This window comes from Aythya marila (genome assembly GCF_965140915.1).
Source record: "Aythya marila genome assembly, chromosome: 1".
NCBI lineage: Eukaryota > Metazoa > Chordata > Aves > Anseriformes > Anatidae > Aythya > Aythya marila.
Window position 1 is genome coordinate 53,186,418 of NC_139042.1, and position 22,242 is coordinate 53,208,659.

General features: G+C 35.4%; 1 protein-coding gene across 1 annotated transcript in view; it reads left to right on the forward strand.

Annotated features, from left to right (window-relative positions):
- GPC6 (glypican 6) overlaps positions 1 to 22,242 on the forward strand; it is a gene marked incomplete at both ends in the record, with an annotated part of 807,337 nt that overhangs the window by 447,947 nt on the left and 337,148 nt on the right. Inside the window, one exon of the mRNA XM_082782952.1 lies at positions 1,731 to 2,122. Within this exon, the coding sequence (XP_082639078.1) occupies positions 1,731 to 2,122 (392 nt within the window). The remainder of the gene's footprint in view (positions 1 to 1,730; positions 2,123 to 22,242) is intronic.

Consider the following 22,242-nt stretch of genomic DNA (forward strand, 5'->3'; position numbering starts at 1 on the left):
TTGTTCTGGTTTTGTTTGTTTGTTTTTGTTTTTCTTTCATAAAGTATTTGGTGAAAGCTTATTGTTTTCCAATTTGAATGTATGCCATCTGAGAAACTGTGATTTTAATGACAGCTTAGACATTGATACATCTATTTAAATATATTTTTATTTAAATAAGTGCTTTGATGTAGTGAGTGTGTTCTCAATGTTCTGTGTATACATTTTCATGATAACCCTTTTGCGGTTATGTGGGAGATCAAAGACTGCAACTCTGCACAATCTCTGCCAAAAAGGAGCCTCTGTTTTCTTATGGAGTCTATGCAGCCTAGTCCATAACATTTGGTTGATTCTTCTTTCAAGTGATCACTGTTGCACATTCCCAAATTTAGTGTATATTTTTTCTTATGCATTCTTAATTGCCATCCTGTCTTTAGCATTGCAATAGTCCTCATTTTCATGAGACTCTTTAGCCACAGCAGGGCTATATATTTTTACACATTACAGTAATTTTTACAGGGTTTTTACATATTACAGTATTAGCCAAGTCTGTAAGAAGTGATAGCACACATGGATGCATCTATGGGCAACAACCACATATTTAGTTTCTGGCATCCCAGAGCTGGCTGCTTCTGCATCAGTGTGAATCATTTAACAGCAGCAAATATATATGTTTTACCAAGGATATTGCCATCTCTTCCTTATTGTATGCAGTGCCCCATTTACGGGCCACAGCAGTCATTGAGCTCTTTTCCAAAGGAGATTTAAGGAGGATGACAAATGGACTCTACAGGAAGACGGAATACTATGCCACCAAAAGCATCTATGCCTGCTGATCTAGAGTTGCCTAAGGATCTTAGCAGAGATGATCACACATTTCCACTGCCCAAAGAAAGATTTCAGAGATCTCTGCTGTGATTGGTATACCATGGGCTCAGTTCCCAAAAACAATATTTTCCAGAAACCAAAACTTAAAAATAGGTAATGTTATGCACCTGAGTACATAAGAGGCACAGAAGCAGTAAAGTATGAAATGCATTTGAAAAAAAATGTAAGGTCTGCTATTCCAATACCAACAACTAACACAAATTGGAAATAGTAGTCTGGATGTGACAGAGCTGGTGGAGGGTTCTAGTACAGTGCTTCAGTAAAGTAGCAGATTATTGAGAGTGCTAACATTTTCTTAGCGTTACCTAGACAAATAATACTTTGAATAGAATTCTGCTCATTTAGAGCCAAGTCTCTTTCAAATTACTTTCAAAAACATTTGGAAATAAATTTTCAGATTTATTTCTGTGGTGTTCTCCTATACTGTAATAACTTCAGATAAATAGAGCCTATCATTGTCTAGCTATATTTAAAATATTACAATTTTATTTTATTTCTATCATATTAATGACTTCACATTTAGCATAACAGATTTAGTATACTGACTATGGAGGATTTTACAAGGGGCTGAGAATGGCATGTTCAAATAGTAAGTGGACCAACCCTCACTGAAATTCTAAGTGTATTTTTGTTGTTCAGTGTTGTAGGGTCAACATCTTTCTACTTGGCAGTCAATGGGAATCCAGGCTATACCTTATTTTTCCTTGCCTCTGAGTAAAGCTATTTCTAATCCAAATAAATGAATGGAACTAGTAATAATATATTAGGACAAACTTTACTAAAGGTAATGTAGGAATGTAATCAGAAAACTCTTTGGGCTTTACTAATATCTCCTTGCTAACATCTCCTTGTTTTCCCTGCAGAATTTTTCCGAGAACTTCTTGAGAATGCAGAAAGATCCTTAAATGACATGTTTGTCCGGACATATGGCACGCTGTACATGCAGAACTCGGAGGTTTTCCAGGATCTCTTCACAGAACTGAAGCGGTATTACACAGGAGGCAATGTGAACTTGGAGGAAATGCTGAATGATTTCTGGGCTCGGCTGCTGGAGCGGATGTTCCAGCTTATAAACCCCCAGTATCACTTTACTGAGGACTACTTGGAGTGTGTAAGCAAGTATACAGACCAGCTGAAACCATTTGGAGATGTACCCCGGAAGCTGAAGGTTCAAGTGACTAGAGCGTTCATTGCTGCACGGACCTTTGTTCAGGGGCTGACAGTAGGCAGAGAGGTTGCAAACAGAGTATCCAAGGTAATCTAAAATCAGGGTTTCTTAAGCCTGAATTTATTTCAAACATACTTACTAGAAAAGTGAAATCTGATTTTTTGTATTAATATTTTTAACGGGGTGATGTTTTTCTAGTGTGTTTTTTTGTTTGTTTGTTTGTTTGTTTGTTTGTTTTCTGGGGGGAGGTGTAGTGGGGGTGGGGAAGTGTGCTGATGTACGCATACTAAATTTATAAATAAGGATAATAGTTGTTTTTAATTCCTGCTGAAGATTTTATGGCAATATTGACTAGAAAGCATTTCCCTTTGGACACAATGAAATATCAATATCCACCAATGTTATAGCATGGTAGTGATTTTCATTAGTAATTCAAAACCAGCTAGCATAAAAGATGATGGTCATGATCAGAATTAAAATGTTTAAAGTAAATTTATGCTGCTGTTTGTTAGGACTGCAGAGCCCTCGCAGCATTCATTCATCATGAAACTGGATGGATTTTGTTAGAAATGTCTAGTCATGTTCTTGATGAGAAAATAGACCAAAAGTGACACCTCTGGAGCACGAGCTTTCCCTAAGGACAATTTGATTCACATATATTTTATATTTAACTATTTATCTATGCAAATATTTATGACAATTATAATCCTTGAGGGCTTCATATAAATAAAGCTCTGTAAGGAAAAAAAAAAAAGAAAGAAAGAAAAACACAAAAATAAACCATCTGGGTACTAGAAATATGCCTGAATTACTTTCTCTTACACGGTGTTTCAATTTATTTATTTATTTATTTATTTATTTATTTATTTATTTATTTTCTGAATTGCTGTTCCAACTAGATATTTGTTCTGTGATCTGGCTATTTCATAGTCCTAGTCTGTAGTGTATTTGGACTTTAACCATATTCTGAATTCTGAAGTGGTCAAGTGACAACAAAATGCCCAAGCACTCTCTTCTAGAAAGTAAGCATATGCATGATTGTTATGTTTGCCCTTTGCAATAGTTTCTTGCTTAAGAATTTACAAGCTTAAGCCATTCCTGTTTGTCAAAAGGACTGACTCTCTTGCTTCATTTAAATCACAGCAAGAAGGTGAAGTAGAGGTGCAGCTGAGTGCTGAATGAAACTGCAATTCAGGTGCTCAACATGATGAGGAAACCTGGCTTCTAAATATTTCTTATCCTGTATGATGTGATATTTTGCAATTAAAAATTCAAAAGCTATGGATGTAGAGAGGTAGCTGACAAGTGAGAATCTGATTTTATATGTAGTACACTGCATGGAAGGGTCATTTTGTGCTTAAAAGTTGGTGAATGAAATATATGATACTGGTTACCCACCTAAAACCAAATTTTCTTCCTTCCAAGAGTCTTCCTGGGCTACAGTCACCTTTTTCTTTATTTCTGGTGCTGCCAATTCTTGCAGTTTCTTCTGAACAATGGCAAAGCATAAGCATGATATCCCATTCCATCTAGCCTGGTTAGGGGCAGATATGAGTGTGCAGAATAGAACATGTATATTTATAGCCCCAGGTTCCCTGTGAAGAGCAGTGATGTCCTTGTTTGCCAAGATTTAAGTGAGTCTGCTTAGGTCTGATGTCACTGTTGCGTGTAGGCATTAGGACTTACTATATTTTTTGGATCAAACTATAGGCATTAAGCTATGTGAATCACTAAACGTATGTACAATTTCTGAATTCCAGATGAAGGTGTGAATTGCCTTCCAATACGTCACTCTCCCTCTGTATGTATATAAATGCACATAACATGCAGGTGTCTCCCTTCTCACATACCCTGGAAATAACTTCAACTCACCCGCTGGACTTGGGGTACATAAGCTCTTTAAAGGATAGAATTTTAGACTGCCAAGTGATCCTAAGATCCTATAATGAGAACTATTAGCTCTGTAGTCATAAAATTTGACTTGTTATAGTATCAATTGAAGATGATAATAGCTCAGAAATGCTCCTGGTTGTTGTGTGTATGTGTGTTTGTTGTCTTTTTTTTTTTTTTTTACATGTGTTTGTTTATAACATGAAAGCAACTCTTTAAAAGTGCTTGGCAGTTTGTGCAAGATACAGTACACAAGATACAGTACATCTTTGTTTTATGTATAGACAAATAGTGACACTATTAGAGTACATCTAAAACTCTGACTTCAGTTTTGCATTCCTACCATGCAAGAAAAACAATGAGTTCAGTGGGTGGCCACAAGGGTGGTCAAGACATTCATAATTGCCCTGGCATAACAGGCTGGGCAACTGGGGCTTATTCAGCCTGGAAAAAAAGGTGACTTCAGGGGCACCTAACAGCTGTGCTTACTGCCTTTGGAGAGGTTATTGTAGAATTATAGAATCATAAAATAGAGTTGGAAGGAGTCCATAAGAATCATTGGTCCAACTCCTGGCTCTACACAAGACGACCAAAAAATCAGACCATATGTCTGAGAGCACTGTCCAAATGTTCCTTGACCTTGATCAGACTTGCTGCCACGACCACTTCCCTGGGAAGCCTGTTCCAGTGTCTGACCACTCTCTCAGAAAATAACTTTTTCCTAATGTCCAACCTAAACCTCCCCTAATGCAGCTCCATGCCCTTCCTTCAGGTCCCATCAGGTTCACCAGAGAGAGGAGATCAATGCCTGCCTCCATGTTCCTCATCATGAGGAAACATATTCCCCCTCATGAAGTCTCCCTGTTTCTTCCTCTCTAGGCTTAACAAACCAAGTGACTTTAGCTGCTCCTCATACCTCTTTTCCTCTAGACTCATCACCATCTTTGTAGCCCTCCTTTGGATGTTAATAGTTTTATGTCTTTCTTATGTTGTAGTGCCCATAACTACACACAGTACTTAATCTGAGGTCTCACCAGCGCGGAGCAGAGCAGGAGAATCACCTCCTTTGACCAGCTAGCAATGCCGTATTTGTTGCATCCCAGGATACAATTGGCCTCTTTGTCTGCCAGGGCACACTGTTGACTCGTATTCAACTTGACCAGAACTCCCAGATCCCTTTCTGTGGGGCTGCTCTCCACCCTCTCTTCCCCCCATATGTATGTATATTCATCTTTGCCCCTTCCCAGGTGCAGAACCCAGAACTTCCTCTTTTTAAGCTTCATATTGTACTTTATTTCCCAGCTCTCTAATTTGTCACAGTCTCTCTGCAAGGCCTCTGTACCCTTGAGAGAGTCAACAGCTCCTCCTAATTTACTACTATCTGCAAACTTAATTAGTATGCATTTGATTCCCGCATCTAAGTCATTTAGGAAAACATTAAAGAGAACTGGCCCTAAAATGGAGCTCTGAAGAACTCCACTAAGTGACTGGCCACCAACCTGATATAACCCCCTTTACTGTAACACTTTGAGCCTGACACATCAGCCAATTTTTCACCCATCGCATTATTTTTTTTTTCTCTAGATGTATGATGGAGGTTTTACCCAGAAAGCTTTGCTGAAATCCAAAAATATTACATCAGCTGACTTCCCTTGGTCAACTAGGTAGGCAACCTTGTCATAGAGGGAAATTAAGTTTGTTAAACGGGACGTTCCCCTCGTGAACCTTTGTTGCCTGTGAACAGTGACTGCATTGTCTTTCAGGTGTTCTTCAATAACTCCCAGAATAATCTTCTCCACAATATATCAGGCACTGAAATGAGACTGACAGATCTGTAATTGCCAGAGTCTTCTTTCTTGCCTTTCTTGACAACTGGAACACTTGCCAGCTTCCAGCCAACTGGGACTTCTCCAGATTTCCAAGACCATTGAAAAACAATTGAGAGAGGTCCTTGTGACAGCATCAGCCATCTCTTTGAGTACCTTGGGATAAATTGCCATAGACTTATGTGCATTCAGTTGAAGCAGCAAAGCCTGCACAAGTTTGAGGTTGACTGAGAGTTTATCATTACTGTAGTCACAATCCTTCAACTCAGGTCTCCTGGGGTCCCAGAGCCCATCATTGGTTTTGAAGATAGAGGCAAAGAAGGCATTAAATGTCTCTGCTTTGTCTACATCCCTATTTGTGAGGTGAACATCCTCATCAAGTAATGGACCAATGACCAATGTTAATTCTGGTCCTCCTTTTGCTGTTGTCATATTGTAAATTTTTTTTTTTTTTTTTTCCCAATAGTACTAGCCAGCTTCAACTCTAATTGAGCTTTGGCCACACAGATTTTCTCCATACAATGACAAACAGCATTTCTGTAGTCCACCTATGTTTCCCTACCTCACTTCCCATGGCCATAACCTTTTATTTCTGCTAAGCCAAGCTGGCCTTCTGCCCCTCCCATTGTCATCAGTGAGGCTCTTCACAACGGGGCATGGTGGTATGAGCTGAAACAAAAAGAGCTCAGTCTGAGAAGAAGGAGAAAGTCTCCACTAGGCATACAGTCAAGCAGTGGATCATTCGTCCAGAGTGGCTGTGAGGTTCCATGCATGTAGGTTTTGTCCAGATTGCACAAAGCCTTTTGAGACAAGTAGATTTTGTAGTCTGACATCAGAGTTCCCCCTGCATTGAGCAACATGTTGGACTGAGATCCCTTCCAACTCAAATTAACTGATAAAAATGTTAATAAAAAAAAAAAATAAAACACTTTTACTTAAATGTAGAATATGCTTTGACTACAAGACTGACTTTCACGTTAAAATCTCAGTGGCTGTGTTCATACCCACAGCAAATGTAAAACAACTGCTAGTTTTAGGGACTTTGCCATATGCAGCCTTGCGGGGCAGGTACAAAAAATTCAAGTGACCATGTGTAAAATTAATAAATATCCTGAAGAGAGGCTGTGATAACTCTGAGATCCAAGCTTTCATGATTGTATAATAAATGTGTATTTTTATGTTGGCTTATCTACTATAGAAAATGACAAATCCTCTTCTGTAAACTTCATTTAAAAATACCACAACTGTTCCTTAAATTTAACACATAACTTTGCAACCAAGAAAGAGATAGGTAAACATTTTTGTTGCTGTTTTGAAAGTCATACAAATGCAGCATGGATTTAAATTTGTACTCTAATATCAGAAGATTCTGTGATAATAATGCGACATCTGTGTAAGGCAAGAGAAATGGAAAAAAAAAAAAAAAAAAAAAAAAAACAAAACTGTTGCAGCCCTTTTACAAAAAGCTTGTACATTCTCTTCACTGTCTGGGAACTGGTGGGGATCTCCTACTTGCACCACCACAAGTTAAAAAGATTTTTTCCTTTCTGCTTGTGGACCCATTATCTCACTGAAATGCCACTGCAAAAGGCTATCAGCATAAAACATAGTGAAGACTACACACCTTAAACAATGTGAGAAAGAGATTTATTAACAGGAAAGTTAGTAGTAACTTCTCCTCTCAACTTTTGATTCACTTTCTTAGTCAATTCAGGTACATTTTTTGGAAGAAGTTGACAGGTACCACACACAGAAGGATTTGTTCCCTATCTTATTTCAGGGATATGCACTTTCTGAAGATTTCTCTTCAGAGAGGGTATAACACTATTGCTGGCTGAAAAACATGCAAACACTCAGTGCATTCTTTACAATGAATCTACTCCCATGGAATACTTCCTTTTCCCTGGAAGTTTTATTGCATTTATGTGGCAAGGTTTTGGTAGTAGGGGGGCTGCAGGGGTGGCCTCTGTGAACAGAGCCCAGAAGCTGCCCCATGTCTGATAAGATCCAGTTCCAGATGGCTCCAAAAGGGACCCACCACAGCCAAGCCAATGGCCGGCACTAGTTACACCTCTGTGAGAGCATATTTAAGAAAGGAATAAAACTTCTGTGCAACAGCAGCTGGGAGAGAGGAGTGAGAAAATGTGAGAGATACAGCCCTGCAGACACCATGGTGAGTGAAGAAGGAGGAGAAGAGGTGTTCCAGGTGCCAGAGCAGAATTTGCCATCAGTGTGAAACCACCAAAGATGTATACACTCAAGCACACTCAGAATAGTTGACACATATCTCAAAATTTTTCTACTTGCTGTTTGCTTATGTAAGTGAGATTATAATTCAGATAGATCCCATTTAAATAAACAGATTAAGTTTTGGTTTTGGTTTGGTTTTAGGACATTTGATATTATACAATAATCATGAAGACAGACATATTTGCATTCAATCTATATAAAGTTGTAAAGTTTTATTTGAACTTTTTCCCAGAATCTCAAAGTCCAATTGCACTTTTTTAGTTTCTGAATTTTTTTTAAATATATATTTCTCATACTAATACATTAAATATTTGTCAGTCTCTGTTAAGGTATTGTTAAATTTCCACTGAATGTAGATTTTCAGTCTTGAGTACCTTTCAGCTCACTAAATTCTGTATGTGCTTTGTAAAGTTGTGTATACACATAAAAAAGTAATGATTTTGTTTTTTAAAGTGAGAAAAATGAAACCTATTTATTCATTAATATATAATATAGGAAATGCCATTGTGTGCACACCAAAGCTCTGTTTAGTTGCTTTTGCCTCAATGCCCAGTAATTTAAAGGTCAGTACAGGAGCAGAGCTTCTGCCCTACTATACTTTCTTAAGATATAGCTAGCAGATATTTGTAGGCTTTCCAAGCTACAGGCTCAGAAATAATTGGCAAATGTTTTCCATTATCCATCTTTCTACCATTTTGGCATATCCTAAAAACCTGTAGAATAGGTTGTTTTGCTTTGGTGGAGAAAACTGTGCTTTTTACTTTTCTTTTTTTTTAATAAAAATATACTATATTCAAATGACAAATGTTTTTAAATGTATTTTGATTTTCTCAACTTTTTCTTAGAGGGAGAAACAAACAAATAAAAACCCTGCAAACTTCCTGGCCAGCTGTGGTTTGGTATTTAATATTAAACTGAAGAAACTACTGAAAATATTTCTGAAGTTTCTGCCAGTTGTGATTTCCAATAATGTGACAGAAAAGACATATGCATATTTTCATGTTCATCTTCTACTGTTTGAGCTCTGCATACTTTACAAATAAATAATGATAAGTTAATTTCTCTGGCTCATAACGAAACATCTCCAGTAATCATAGTACTGTCTTTGAACTGTCAATGAGTGGTGGAAAATGATGGTCTTTATTATTTTGCAAGAGCTTAGGATTCCTAAAATACTTTTCCAAAACATATTCATAAATGAATTACCAGCAGCACAAGGTTTGTTGTACAGAAGAAATTTTTCATTAAATAAAGAACAGTTCTGGAACAAACACAACATGTAGTAAATAGAAGTTCCCAGAAAATAGTTAAGACTGAAACTAAAAGCAAATCAAAAGACGGTTTAAATCCCTAAGTGGACATGTATTTGCCTCAGACATCCTACTAGTTGGTAGAGGCAGAGCAGTTTCCTTAACACAGTGTTTTCCCATTGAGATAACATTCCACCCAAAGAATATTTTTTCCTGTATTTTTTTTTTTCCATATACTTTTAATTGAGAGCTGTGTAAAAATGAAGAAAAAAAAATTATACTTCCTTAGCATGACTTCTTAAGCCTGTCCTGTGCTAATTTCTCCTCTTAACCTAGGTAAATTCACATTGAGTTTAATAGGAAAAAAAAAAAAAAAAGATAATGAGATAATGAAGTATGAGTAGTCAACCCTACCTGAAATCGCAGTCGTAAGATAGCTGAGATAGCTGTCATTACTCCACTGCTGCTCAGCTCAGAGCTCTAATTTAATCCCAGGCAGACAGATATATCATCTTTGGTTCTTACACTGAATCTGACACTCTGGGAACACCAAATCAACACATATTACTTCTGTTTACATAGATCTGGGGTTTTAGTTATTGTTTTCTCTTTTCTCTAAGCTTTTTCTGAATTTGGCAACTTTTCTCCAGGTATATATTGGGATAAGGACAAGAAGAGTTATTCTTACTTTGACTTTGCCTCTCATGCTTGGAAATTCATACTACCAGCAATCAAAGTAGTGTTTATAAAGTATATAAAGGTATAATGTGAAGCTTAGCTCAGGAGCACCATTAGGGGCAGGCAGTTAATGATTTTGATAGCATAAACTATAAAATTTGCAACCCGACCACTAACAATATATTTTGTTAATACGTTTAAATATTAATTATCATTTTATTACAAAATAAAAATGCCTGTTACAATACTTTCCTCACTACCCAGCATTGCCTATATGTCTGCCTTCTTCTAAACCAATTAGAACTATTCTTCCCCTGAATCTTATTAAATTACATTGATATCAGACTTCACATTAGGAGCCTGGTGATATATATAGGCAAAGAAACACGATTACAAGGTTAGGCCCAAGATTAGCAGTGAAAAGTAGTCTCTAGTAATTGCCTGTGATTACTTCTACTCACAGAATGCCAAGCCATTGCCTTTTAAATACACTGAATCAATATTCTTACAAATTCTTCTTTTCATGGTTTATAAATAAACATTCTACTGTTTGTGAGAGCTATAAACAAAGGTCAATATCGAATGTCACACTAATTCAAAATGTAATTATTGCAGGGAGGGGGGAAAAAAACAACATGCTGATAAGTCAGGTAATTAAAAGCCAAAACGAATACTACTTTAATACTGGAAAATATGATTTGCAGGATGTGACAGATAAAGAGCTATGTGACCTGTATATTTAACTTCATTAGCCAAAAATATTGGACTTGTTAAAGTCAGAGAGGGAAAGGAGATCTAAAATCAACTATAGTTTTCACTAAACTATATTGAATTAATATATCTTTCCAAAAATGGGATCATATCATGCCATGAATGGACCACTTTTTTTTTTTTCCTCTTCCTGTCACATAGCGTTCTTCAGACAGGGATTTAAGGGATTGTCCAGACAGGGGTTTCTCAGGGCTCAGAGACTTCTATGGCATACAAGGGTGAATAGCATCTATGCTGGAGTGCTTTGTGGGAAGTATCTTTTGATTTTAGGTTCTCCAGCTGTGCAGGAAATCTTTCCTTCTTTCATGGAAAGAAAAAAGGAAACAAACTAATTTAGTTCATTTGCAGACATTTCATGGGAAAATAAACCATCATAAATTAGATGTCTTCCAGATGTCTCAGACTTACTGCAGTGATCTATTTTCCACCTTATGTGCAGTGGAGCATCAGATAGTCCAGAAGAGTAGCCGAGGAGAAAAGGCTTATAATGAAACAGTGACTCCAATGAAAGCAAAATGAAGGTTTTTTTTTTTAGGATATCTGCAAAAGTGGCATATGTCACCTCTATTAGAATTGTCAGATATAATCAATGGCCTGAGTTCAACTGAGTCATACTGCTCAGCCAGACATTGTCTTACACAATACTATTTAAAAAGATCTACCAACCTAGCTTATTATTCAACACATACCATTTCACATCTTGAAAATTGCATTAGCCCTGTCTTCTAGTTGGATCCATATCATTCATAAACAAAGATCTTCTGATACACTGATTACAGGGCTTTTTCTTAGTTTGTGCATTTTTTTTAGATGTCTGTGACATGTAAAATTCTGCTCTACATTAAAATTCTACCTATATATTCAGAACCAAAATGAACGTATTCTAGTTTAACAATGTCATTAAACACTATAATGACACGTTATAAAAATAATTATTCAAATTATTATTATTATTTTTAAGGTAATTTCTTTCTTTGGGTTTTCTCTAGGATTGCCAAGCATATTTTATACAAAACCTTTCAAATTATTCAAAGCAATTGTGTTTTGCACCTGCAAAATATGTTGAATGGCACCTGCAGAAGCTAAGAAGATATGTAGAACTTTTTCAGAGGAATTCCTAAAACAAAGGATAGAACCTAATGCATTATACATAGCCACATCATGACAAAAATAATGATGAAGAAGCAAAGCACAACTAAGAGCTTGCTGACCCTGATAGATTTAGACCCTCTCTGTAAATAATGTTATTGCAGGTTTTACGTTTTCTGTGTTTTAGCACAGGTGAGTAAAAGAAAATTCAAAAGAATCAAATGGGAAGAGTAAGGATATTAAAAAGTTTGAAGGTTAAGCAATGCAAGGAGATCTGTATCATTTTGCAGTATTCTGACTTTATAGAATGACTATTTTTACAGATTTTCTTCATCCTGTTTTGAAAGCATCCTATGGAAGCACTGTTTTCCAATCATGATTGATAAAAGTAAATCATTTTATTTCTCATATGAGACAGATGCCAGAAAACTAATAGCGTCTTCTCCTTTCAGCTTTCTACAGAAACCATTAGTCAAGGAAATATCTGATTTATCTAAAACTCACCAGGAGTACTAATTGGACTTTAAATGTGTATCTGTTTAAGCATGTTAGTCAAGGAAGTCATCAGCAACAAATTTAAAAAGTCAAATTTTTTTAGGACTTCAAAGTAAGAAGTCTGAAATAAACCACGTGGATCTAAGTTCAATTCTCAGTTATTCAGAGGTCAGTGAAAGTTGGCTTCATTGTCAGCTTAGGTCTTGCATCTCAAAATATCTCTCTCAGAAAAAGAAAGCTGATATGAATAACAGAATACAAAATGAAGCATTTCAGTGTAAGAATTCTGGTCATTTATAAAATTTTAAACTTATCCCTATTCCCCATTGTCTGCTTCTACTTTACTTTGTTTTGATAATAAGTTTTTTTTTCTTTTCTTTTTTTTTTTTTTTCTTTTCTTTTTTTTTTTTTTTGTTTTCTTTTTCTTTTTTTCTCTTCTGAAAGACCCCAGGTTCATTCCTTGAGTGAAAAACTAGATGTACCAGACAGAATGGTGGTAGAGCTTTCAACAAAGTTGAGAGGACTTAGTTTCTGCTCTGCTCTGCATCATATACTGGTGAGAGAGATGTATAGCTTAGAACAACTAAGTATATATGGAGAGAATTTTATTACAGGACAATACAATGCCTGTTTTTCATAAGGGTATGCCAACATTTGGCAGCTGGCAAGTCTGCTATTTCCCAAAACCTCAGCACGGTTTTAACCAATGAACAACTTCTCCTTTCTCGAAAATGGTTTTGTTTTTAAAATTGCTCAAGACACCTTGATGTTTAGGTCTGTCATGATACTGTTCAAATTTGACTTTTGGTCTTTGATTTCAGAAGGTTTATAAATTTTACAGGAAATCTACCATATATAAGAAAAAAAAAAAAAAAAAAAAAAAAAAGGAATGTAAATATTTAACCAAAAATGGCCCAACAGTGTTTTTTTTTCCTCTAACTTCCAAGAGGGCATCCTATGTCTGTATCATTTTCAGTCTGATTACTCAGACTGAATTTATGAGAGAAATTTAAATGAGAGAATTATCTTCCAGAGTTAGCTTAGTACTGGAGCAGTGTGAATGTACATATGTCTGTACACTGCATGTTTTTGTACATTAAGGCCAATTATTTAAAATTCAGTCTGTCTCCCTTTCCCTCCTCCCACTTTTCCTCCTGAATCAGAAAAAAAAAATCCACAGCCACTGACTTCAATTTCAACTTGATTAAGGGTCTAATTGTTCAGCTCTGTATAAAATCAGATACTAAGCAAAGTTTATTAAAGCAAAGGTCTCACAGAGAGCCTGTGGAACTTACCATAGTAAGTTCCTGCTTACTGAACTAGCAAGTTACAACTTACTGCTCAGAAAATTTGGGTGGAATAGCAGAGATTTTGCGTCAAAAAATGACCATTTAAAGGCATAAGTACAGTACTAATGGTTAACAAATGTAACATACTTATAGACTATCACTGTATGCAGTTAAATTCAAATAAAATCATCCCATGCAATTTTGTTAAAAAACTATGTAGATGTTTAATACTTTCCTGAAGCATATTCCGTCATCTGCCAACAGAGACATTGCAAAATGTGGAGCACAGTCTCTGCAGTTCCTAAGAGCAATTCCTGTACCCTGTAGTAATTCATTACAACTAGAAGAGCAGAAAAGATTATATACATGAAGAAGAACATGAACAAAATTCACTGCTTCAGCTGACTTCATAAATCCTTGCTCACTCTGAGTGAGTGAATTGGCTAGCAGGGTTTGTTAGCTACCTGCAGATGGGTACAGGCACAACATGTATAAAAAGCAATGAAAAGGATAAATATATGAAAATGTATTGACATCCATCACTCACTTTTTATCCCTCTATTATTTATTTGTAAGAGTTTTTCTCTATGAGTTAAAACAGTCTGTGAACAATTTTTTGAACAACAGCTATAGAGCAACAACACAAAACACAATTCAAAAGAAGTGTTGTCAGAAAATGAAGCTCTGCTAGAGACTAAACTTTTTAAAGTTTTGAACATTTCCCTTTTATCATCCCATCTGCAGAGAGTCAGTGCTACAAGGACATTCCCTTAAGCAATATCAGTACAGTGTGGAGGTTTATGAGCCAAGATACACATCAAAAAGAATTTTAATAACCCTTGACAGATATATCGCATTAATAGTGCTGATGTAGTGAGGTAGGACCTATGCAGTGGGGTGTGTAAAACACTAAGGTATTCTTACTAAGATATGACACAAAACAGACTGTCATTTGGTAGAAGAAGGAAATATGTTTAAATGTATTGAATTAATTTCTTTTTTCATGATCAAATTTCTTTTCTAGGTAAGTGTGTATTGCTCCTTAGAAGGAAGAGTAAATATCTATCAAGGAAAGATTAGAACTCCATAAAGTGAATGAATTTACTGCTTAATCAAGTCATGATTCATTTCAACACTTCAATCTCTTGTCCTCTCTTTAGACAGGCACACACAGATTCACAGAGTGCCGTGTTGGAAACTAAACTAGTGGAAGAACTCACCATGTTATATGAGCAGTGAATTGGACTCTCTTCCTTTGCAATTAATAAATAGATAATGGTTGAAATCCACTTACATATGTTTAGGTTCAAATATATTTCATTATGTAAATAGAAAGAGAGGAATAGTGTGTATATTTATGTGTACATAAAATGCACACAATAGTGTACATTTATGCACACAGTTTAACTGCAGGTAGTAGCACACAAATTTTGCCGTTTAAGCTCATGACTGTGTGCTCTTACCTTCTGATGGTTATTTGTTTCTTTATGTGAAATGTTGGTATAGATGGCAGAAAGCATTTTTTGGTCCAGTATCTTTAAGACAATCTTAAAGACAATCAAAATACAGAGGAAAACATTCAATAAACAAGTGCAGAGAATTACGTTGGGTTTCTGAACCAATTTTCTATTTGATAGTTTTAGTTTTGTCTGTTTGAGATCAAAGATGAATCACTGCTTAGAGTCACTTGTCCTTGCTCATTTTTTATCAGTGATTAAGAACTCAAGTCTGCTATGCTGTCAGGATGATACCCTTTAAAACAGTGAGAATAAACAAATGGAGCTTTCATGCTTTTACCACCATGTATTTTCAGCATCATCCAAAAAGCTTCAGAAGTAAAATGTTTCCTAAATGTTCTAAGGTATTCAAACGTAATGCTATACTTAACATGACAGTGGCAAATGGACAGGCATGAGAAGACTAACTGGAGTTCTGGCAAATGAAAACACACAGAAATGTGTTTATTACCAAGTTAAAGGCTAATAGTGCAGAGAAGATTGAGTGTTCAGAAGTTGCTGAGAAAATAGGCACCTCTAGGAATTCATATCTTGTATAAGTTGAATGATGTTAAATAGTTGATAGTGAAGGAGAGGAAAAAGAGGGAAACACTACTGTCTGTTCAATACATGGGCCAGAATATAACTAGTCCAAGCTAAAACGCTTATGCCTGATAATGTGGACATCCCAGGAACTTAGTGAAACTTTCTTTACACGCAAAAATGGGAATTACCTAAGGCATTCTTGTCAATGTTTTAAAGAAGTCTTACAGTCTTTTGTTTCCTTCTCACACAACTGCAGAAAATCCAACCATGCATTTTACATGTAATTTTTTTTTTTAAATGAATTTATATTCCATATTTTTAAAGGACTCATTAAGCTAGCATTTATTTACCATGGTTAGGAGTCTAGAGCACTCTGGATAAAGTAGAAATGATAAATATAACTTGAATTGAAAACAGACAGAAAAAAAAAAAAAAAAAAAAAAGCTGACTTAGGAGTGAAAAGGTGCTGACTCTCAGTGTTAACTCACCCTTATGAGCTTCACAAGGTAAATTCAGTCATTAAAGACATACTGTTTTTAAACTTGTGTAAGCATGACAAGAATGACTATATTTGTAATAGAACAAAGCCATCTGTGGTGTATGTCATTACAGAAATCAGGAATAGTGAAGATATATTTCTTAAGAGCCCAGAGTTACTTTTGTCTATCTAAATTTTCACTCTCACTTGTAGAAAGAATAAAATAAAATAAAATAAAATAAAATAAAATAAAATAAAATAAAATAAAATAAAATAAAATAAAAACAATTATCCCCACTACTACTACTACTACTAATAATAATAATAATAGATAATAATAATAATTTGTGCAGATAAATTTTACTTCAGTATCAATACAGTTGTGCCTTGGTATTTTGTAGTTCAAATATAGCTATTTTCCATCTAGTCAGATAGATTTGCTTTGGAGTATTATTAATTTTGGGAAATAGAGTGGTGTTTTTTGTTTATTTGTTTTTTTCACATTGAGAAAATAGTTTTCATTAGCTTGGTTTGGTTTGTTTATCTGTTGTTGTTTGGTTGTGATTGCTGTGGTTTTTTTTGTTTGTTTGTTTTGTTTTACTTAAGAGTTGATAGATCAGTGGGTTTTCCTTTTTGTTACAGAGTATGAAATGGACCTGGCAAAGGAGTTACTGCATCAGTAAATGCACACAGCCATTTTCAGGATGTGCCTGAGCATTTTAATAGGTCTCATCTCAAAGCATGGGGCTTAGCTAATGAGAGAATTGACTTCTGATTGCTCCATAAATTGTATCCTGGTGTAATCAGAAAGGTATAAACTGATTTACTGTGACAGAAATCTCTTCTACCTCAGAAAGTTGTGGGAATGATAGGCTGCATAGAGTTCCCCTTTCACTATATATAAAGGGGAGCTTCAGTTGGAACAAGTAGCCTAGATTAGCCTGACCCTAATGTGAAAAGTGAAGTATTTGAATGTGTGACCTCCTTTCTGTATCCTTTATCAATTGCTCTACTTCATGGTGTAGTACATAACACAAAGTACATTTATGTACTAAGAGTACATAAAATGAGTCAGATACTATATATCATCTATATCGTATGTACACTGGAAAATGAGTCAAACTATACAGTGAATTTCAACTATGTACTCATGAGACTAAAACTTTAAAATGTGTCAAAAATACTTGTGTCAAGAACTACTTTCTGAGCTAGAGATTAATTCCTCAAAAAGAAAGATCTCACCTCTATATTTCCATAAAAGGAAAATATATATATACCGCTGTTTCTCTTATGCACGTCACTGAAATTTTGGGAAAGATTTCTCATAAGGAGAAATAACATCTCAAAAGGCTTACTAAACTAAAAGTTTAGAATTTTAGATGAAAGCTAACCTTTTCTGACTTACTTATTTTTATGGAGGTTTATTCAGATCTACTGTTCTGAACTATTTTTGAACATGGAGACACCTTGGGTTAGCTCATCTACTCCAGTTCATTAAGCAAAAAAAAAAAAAAAAAAGAAAAAGAAAAGAAAAAGAAAAAAAAAAAAAAAGAAAAAAAATTACCTTCCTGAGCAGAATTCCAGATGATCTTAAATTTAGGTTAACCTACATATGCAAGTTTGGAGTGCCTTTGCCAAAACTTTTTTCAATATACAATGAAAAAAGATAAGCGTTTTCAGAAAGCAGTTCCAATCTTCTGTCATGCAAATTGAACTCGGGACATTGCTGTGTTTCTTCACCAACTGCAGAGGAGAGAATAACTTTGTGTATTTTCTTCTTTCAGATTTCTTGGTTAAGTGCACAGTACTAGGAGGGGAAAAATCTAGCTTGTCAATATTAATAGGTAATAGGGGATTTTGAAACTATTCAGTTAAAGGTTGATAGAATTTTAATCATGAAATCTTATATTTAGTACTCCTTACTTAAGTACCTTAAATACAATTGTTAATGACATTTCAATCAGTATTTATTAGTTAGTAATTGTGGGAATGATTTCTGAGAGGAGAACAAACCAAGACAATGATTTTCTGTAGAAATTAGATGGTTTAAAGGCAACAACTGCACAGTCTTAATGTACTTCATTTTTCTGATTTATTAGCAGTGTTGACTGAAATAAATAAATAAATAAATAAATAAACAAATAGATCATCAAATAAATTTGATTAAAATTAGACTAATCTTATTTACTCATAACAGTATTTCTGAAAATGCTTTGAAATACTCAGTTTTTTAAATCTTAAATTAATTATTCTCAGTATTTAAACTAGGAACTTGATGTTAGCTAGTCACCAGCTGAAATTTTTTGGTTTTCAGTAAAGGATCCAAAGATATGACTAAGTAGTCAGGCATAGAATTTTCCTATTAAAATACACCATCTGAGAATAAGTCAATGGTAAATAATTGTTTCTTAAATTCACATATGCAAATACTATAGAATAATTAAGATATTGACAGAAATAGATACAGATCAGTGTTAGCAAAACATCTTGAATCTCATAAACTGTGAAATTTACAATATTTCCTCAGATATACTGATTCAGGTCATTACATGGGGTACTATTATGTTTCTAGCCATGAAACTTCTGGAGTAATGTATTTTCTGTTTTTATCTTGGTCTATATCTCATATTCTCCTTGTTCCTCCTCAGCATCCCACATAACTCAAGCAATAATTAATAGTTGAGGAGTTTTGTATTTTGTGTTTTTTTTTTTTGTTTGGTTGGTTGGTTGGTTTTTTTGTTGGTGCTGTTTTTTTGTTTATTATTTTGTTTTGAGAGGATTTGTTGACTTAAATCTAGCCAAGTTTAGATGGCTCATTGACTGTTAATTCCAATCAGCAGTACAGATATAAGTTGCACATTCCAATGTTATATAAACTGCTTCAGGAAAGGCATGAAATGGATCAAGTTCAAGAAACATTTTTACTCAGTACTGTACCACACTTGATTACACTGAGAGGCTCTTAGCTTTTATTCATCTTTTTCCTTCTGACTTTTGGGGTGTTTATGGTTAATATTCTGCAATTAGCAGAGGTCACTGTAGCACTTACTTACATTAAAAGCACCACATAACCACGAGTGTTAAATATGTTGGGAATACAGTTTGTGTCTGTACAACTGAAGAATTGATATCATTAGAAAGGTTTCTAAAACAGTACTTCAAAGAGTTATGTAAAAACTTATGTAAGTATATAAAAGGATATATAACTTTGGTTGGCACAAAAAAAAAATAAAAAATGTGACCAATAGGAACTAGTCAGATAACTAAAGTGTGAGTAATGTGCCTATTTAAATTGCTTTTTGTGAAATACTACTTCATATCTCATAATCAGTCACAATATATGCTTTAACTAGCTTGGTTTTCTCAAGACAACATTTATATGTGAAACTTGGGCTCTGATACTCTACTTTATCTGTACTTGAGACAGTTTTTTCCCATAAATATGTGTTGTATGAGCACTGGTAGATTGTACTCTTTGCTGCATATGCTGTACACCTGTGTTTTTAATGGGCTGCCCTGAGTACCTACAGCAATTCAACCTTTCTCTGGTGGAGTCAAGTGCTTGAAACCACCATATCATACTCTCATTCATGTCTCTCATTTTGGCTTGGGCACTTGGCATTGATATATCACTCTCTCAAAAAACAATGCTTTTCATGCAGATGAGACAGCCTTGGCAGTGCAATATATTGTTCCCACCTTTACCCAGAACTGACTGGCAGCTGCGTCCTGGAAAACTGGCATCTTACTTTGCAAGCGGCATTATTCCATCCATAGGCAATCAGAAGCCTCAGCAGCAAAATTATCACAAATGGATATCAGCTGTTAACATTCAAGAAATGATTCCAAGTCATTGGGGTTGGCTAGAAGCACGAGGTCTTTATTCTCATTATTACTAAATGCAGAAGTCTCTGTTACATGCAGCTTGCTGTCTTTCACATAAATAAGTCCAGACTGAAGAATAATCTTCCATATAATATTTACTGATATCTGTGCTGTTTCATGAATAGATACAATTTTCAGGAATATTTTGCACTGAAAAGTTAGAAAATGTGCAAAACATTGGCTTTGATCTTTACTGTGAATTTGAGAAGCAGACTATAGTCAGTCGTGAAATAAATAATAATAAATGAATATTTCATACCACTGTCTTTTCAGAATGAAAGATAGGAAAGAAATGGATTATCTGAGCCTTGTCTGGGTTTAGACCATATCTTCTTCACCAGGAAATCAGAAAATATAATAAAATAATGAAATAGAAAACATATGGCTGACAACTTGGTTACCATTTGCAAATGTGATTTTGATATGAAAAATATGTCTGAAGCCATTTCAAATTTCTCTTTCATCTCATATTTATTTATCATATTCAGACACTTCTAACAGATTTCTTTTAAAAAAATATGGAAATTTGAATTAGTAAAGCTGAATGTTAACATAGGCTCTGTTTGGCTCTCATGAACATCCTCTGAGCCAGATTCCCTATACTGTTCTGTTTTGTCTCCAGCTGGATGGGATATTTGTAATGAGGATCTGGATACTGTACTGAACATTTGTGGAGAGCTAGAAATAAGAACAAAATCCAGTTCTGTTTCCCATAATTCTGTGGAGTTAATAGTGCTAAGAAATGTGAGAAACACTGGTCTTTGATTTTTTCTTACTAGACAAATATGACACTGAATGCGTGTAGATGGCTGGAATGTTAATAACATGATGACATTTTTGCATACTGTATTCTCAGACTGGAAATTAATTTTGATTTATCACACAGTTTTTAGCGCAATTTTATTTGACCTTTTTAAAATACTACCTCCATTTATCTCTGGGTAGCTGACAAAGTCTCTTTTCCCTGTGACATGTTAGAAAATATGAAAATCAAGGTTGGTTTTATATTACTGGCCTCACACATACAGTTATATTATTAAAAAACTGTGTCAGCCTTAGCCTTCTTAAACAGGCTCATGAACTGTACCCAGAAATTTCTCCCAATATTACTGGAACTTTAATTGCCTCTCTAGTTAGTTGAGCTATATATGGATGAGACAAAAAGAATACAGGACTAACTTCTAGCTTCAAGGTTAAGAGGTACAGATTAAATCTAAATTCATACCCAAACTAAATGTTTCTTTTTCTAACTGGAATGAGTAAGCTGAGGTCCTGGGGAAAAAAAAAAAAAAAAAAAAAAAAAGGAATGGTACATGCCAATTTCCAGCATGTCTCCCTCCTTTCACAGGAAATGTATGTTATCACAGTCACTGCGTCAATGTTTGGCTGGACTTTGTGCTGTGATAACCAGAAGTAGTACATAATAAGCCGCCTGCCAACTCAGGGAAGAAAAGTCCCAGTGAGGTAGGAAAGAACACAATAACCCTGCATGGAAGGATTTACCCAAATCAAGGCTTTCCTCCAGCTGCTCCAGAAATCTCTGGCACACAGTCTCTTGCACTGTGGACTGCCCACCAGCACAACTAATAGTACAGGAAATCTTTCAAAGCTCCAGCAAGTGGCAAATTCATAGAATTATAGAATCGTTAAGGTTGGAAAAGACCTCCAAGATCATCTGGTCCAACCGTCATCAATATCACCCACTAAACCATGTCCCTAAGCACCTCGTCCAACCTTTCTTTGAACACCCCCAGGGACTGTGACTCTACCACCTTCCTGGGCAACCAATTCCAATGCCTGACTGCTCTTTCTGAGAACAAATGTCCATGAAAGGGAAAGACAATATTGTCAATGCTTTGCTCACAGCACATTCTAAGGTTATGAGAATTCAGTCTTAAAAAAGCATAGGACCAGATTTGTTTTCAAAAAGAATTGGAACATCTGTAAGCCGAGCTGTCTTAATTTATAACCCCTTCTTCTACAAAGTCAGCCTATATTAGTAAGCCAACAAGATAAAGTCAGCATGAGAATTAGCTATTTGACAAGTTTTCTGGGCCTTTATTTCAAGGAGTGGAGGTGGCACTAGTCATAGGGAGAGGGCTGTGCAACTGAGATGCTGTGGGTCTGATGCCATGTATGGGTGCCTGTTCAACATATTAGTGGTGTTTAATGAAGGCTACACTTTCTCCATCATAATAAATCCATATCTGGGCCACAGATCCTCTTATTCAAGAGAGATGTCATGCCCGTGAATAATCCTGGCA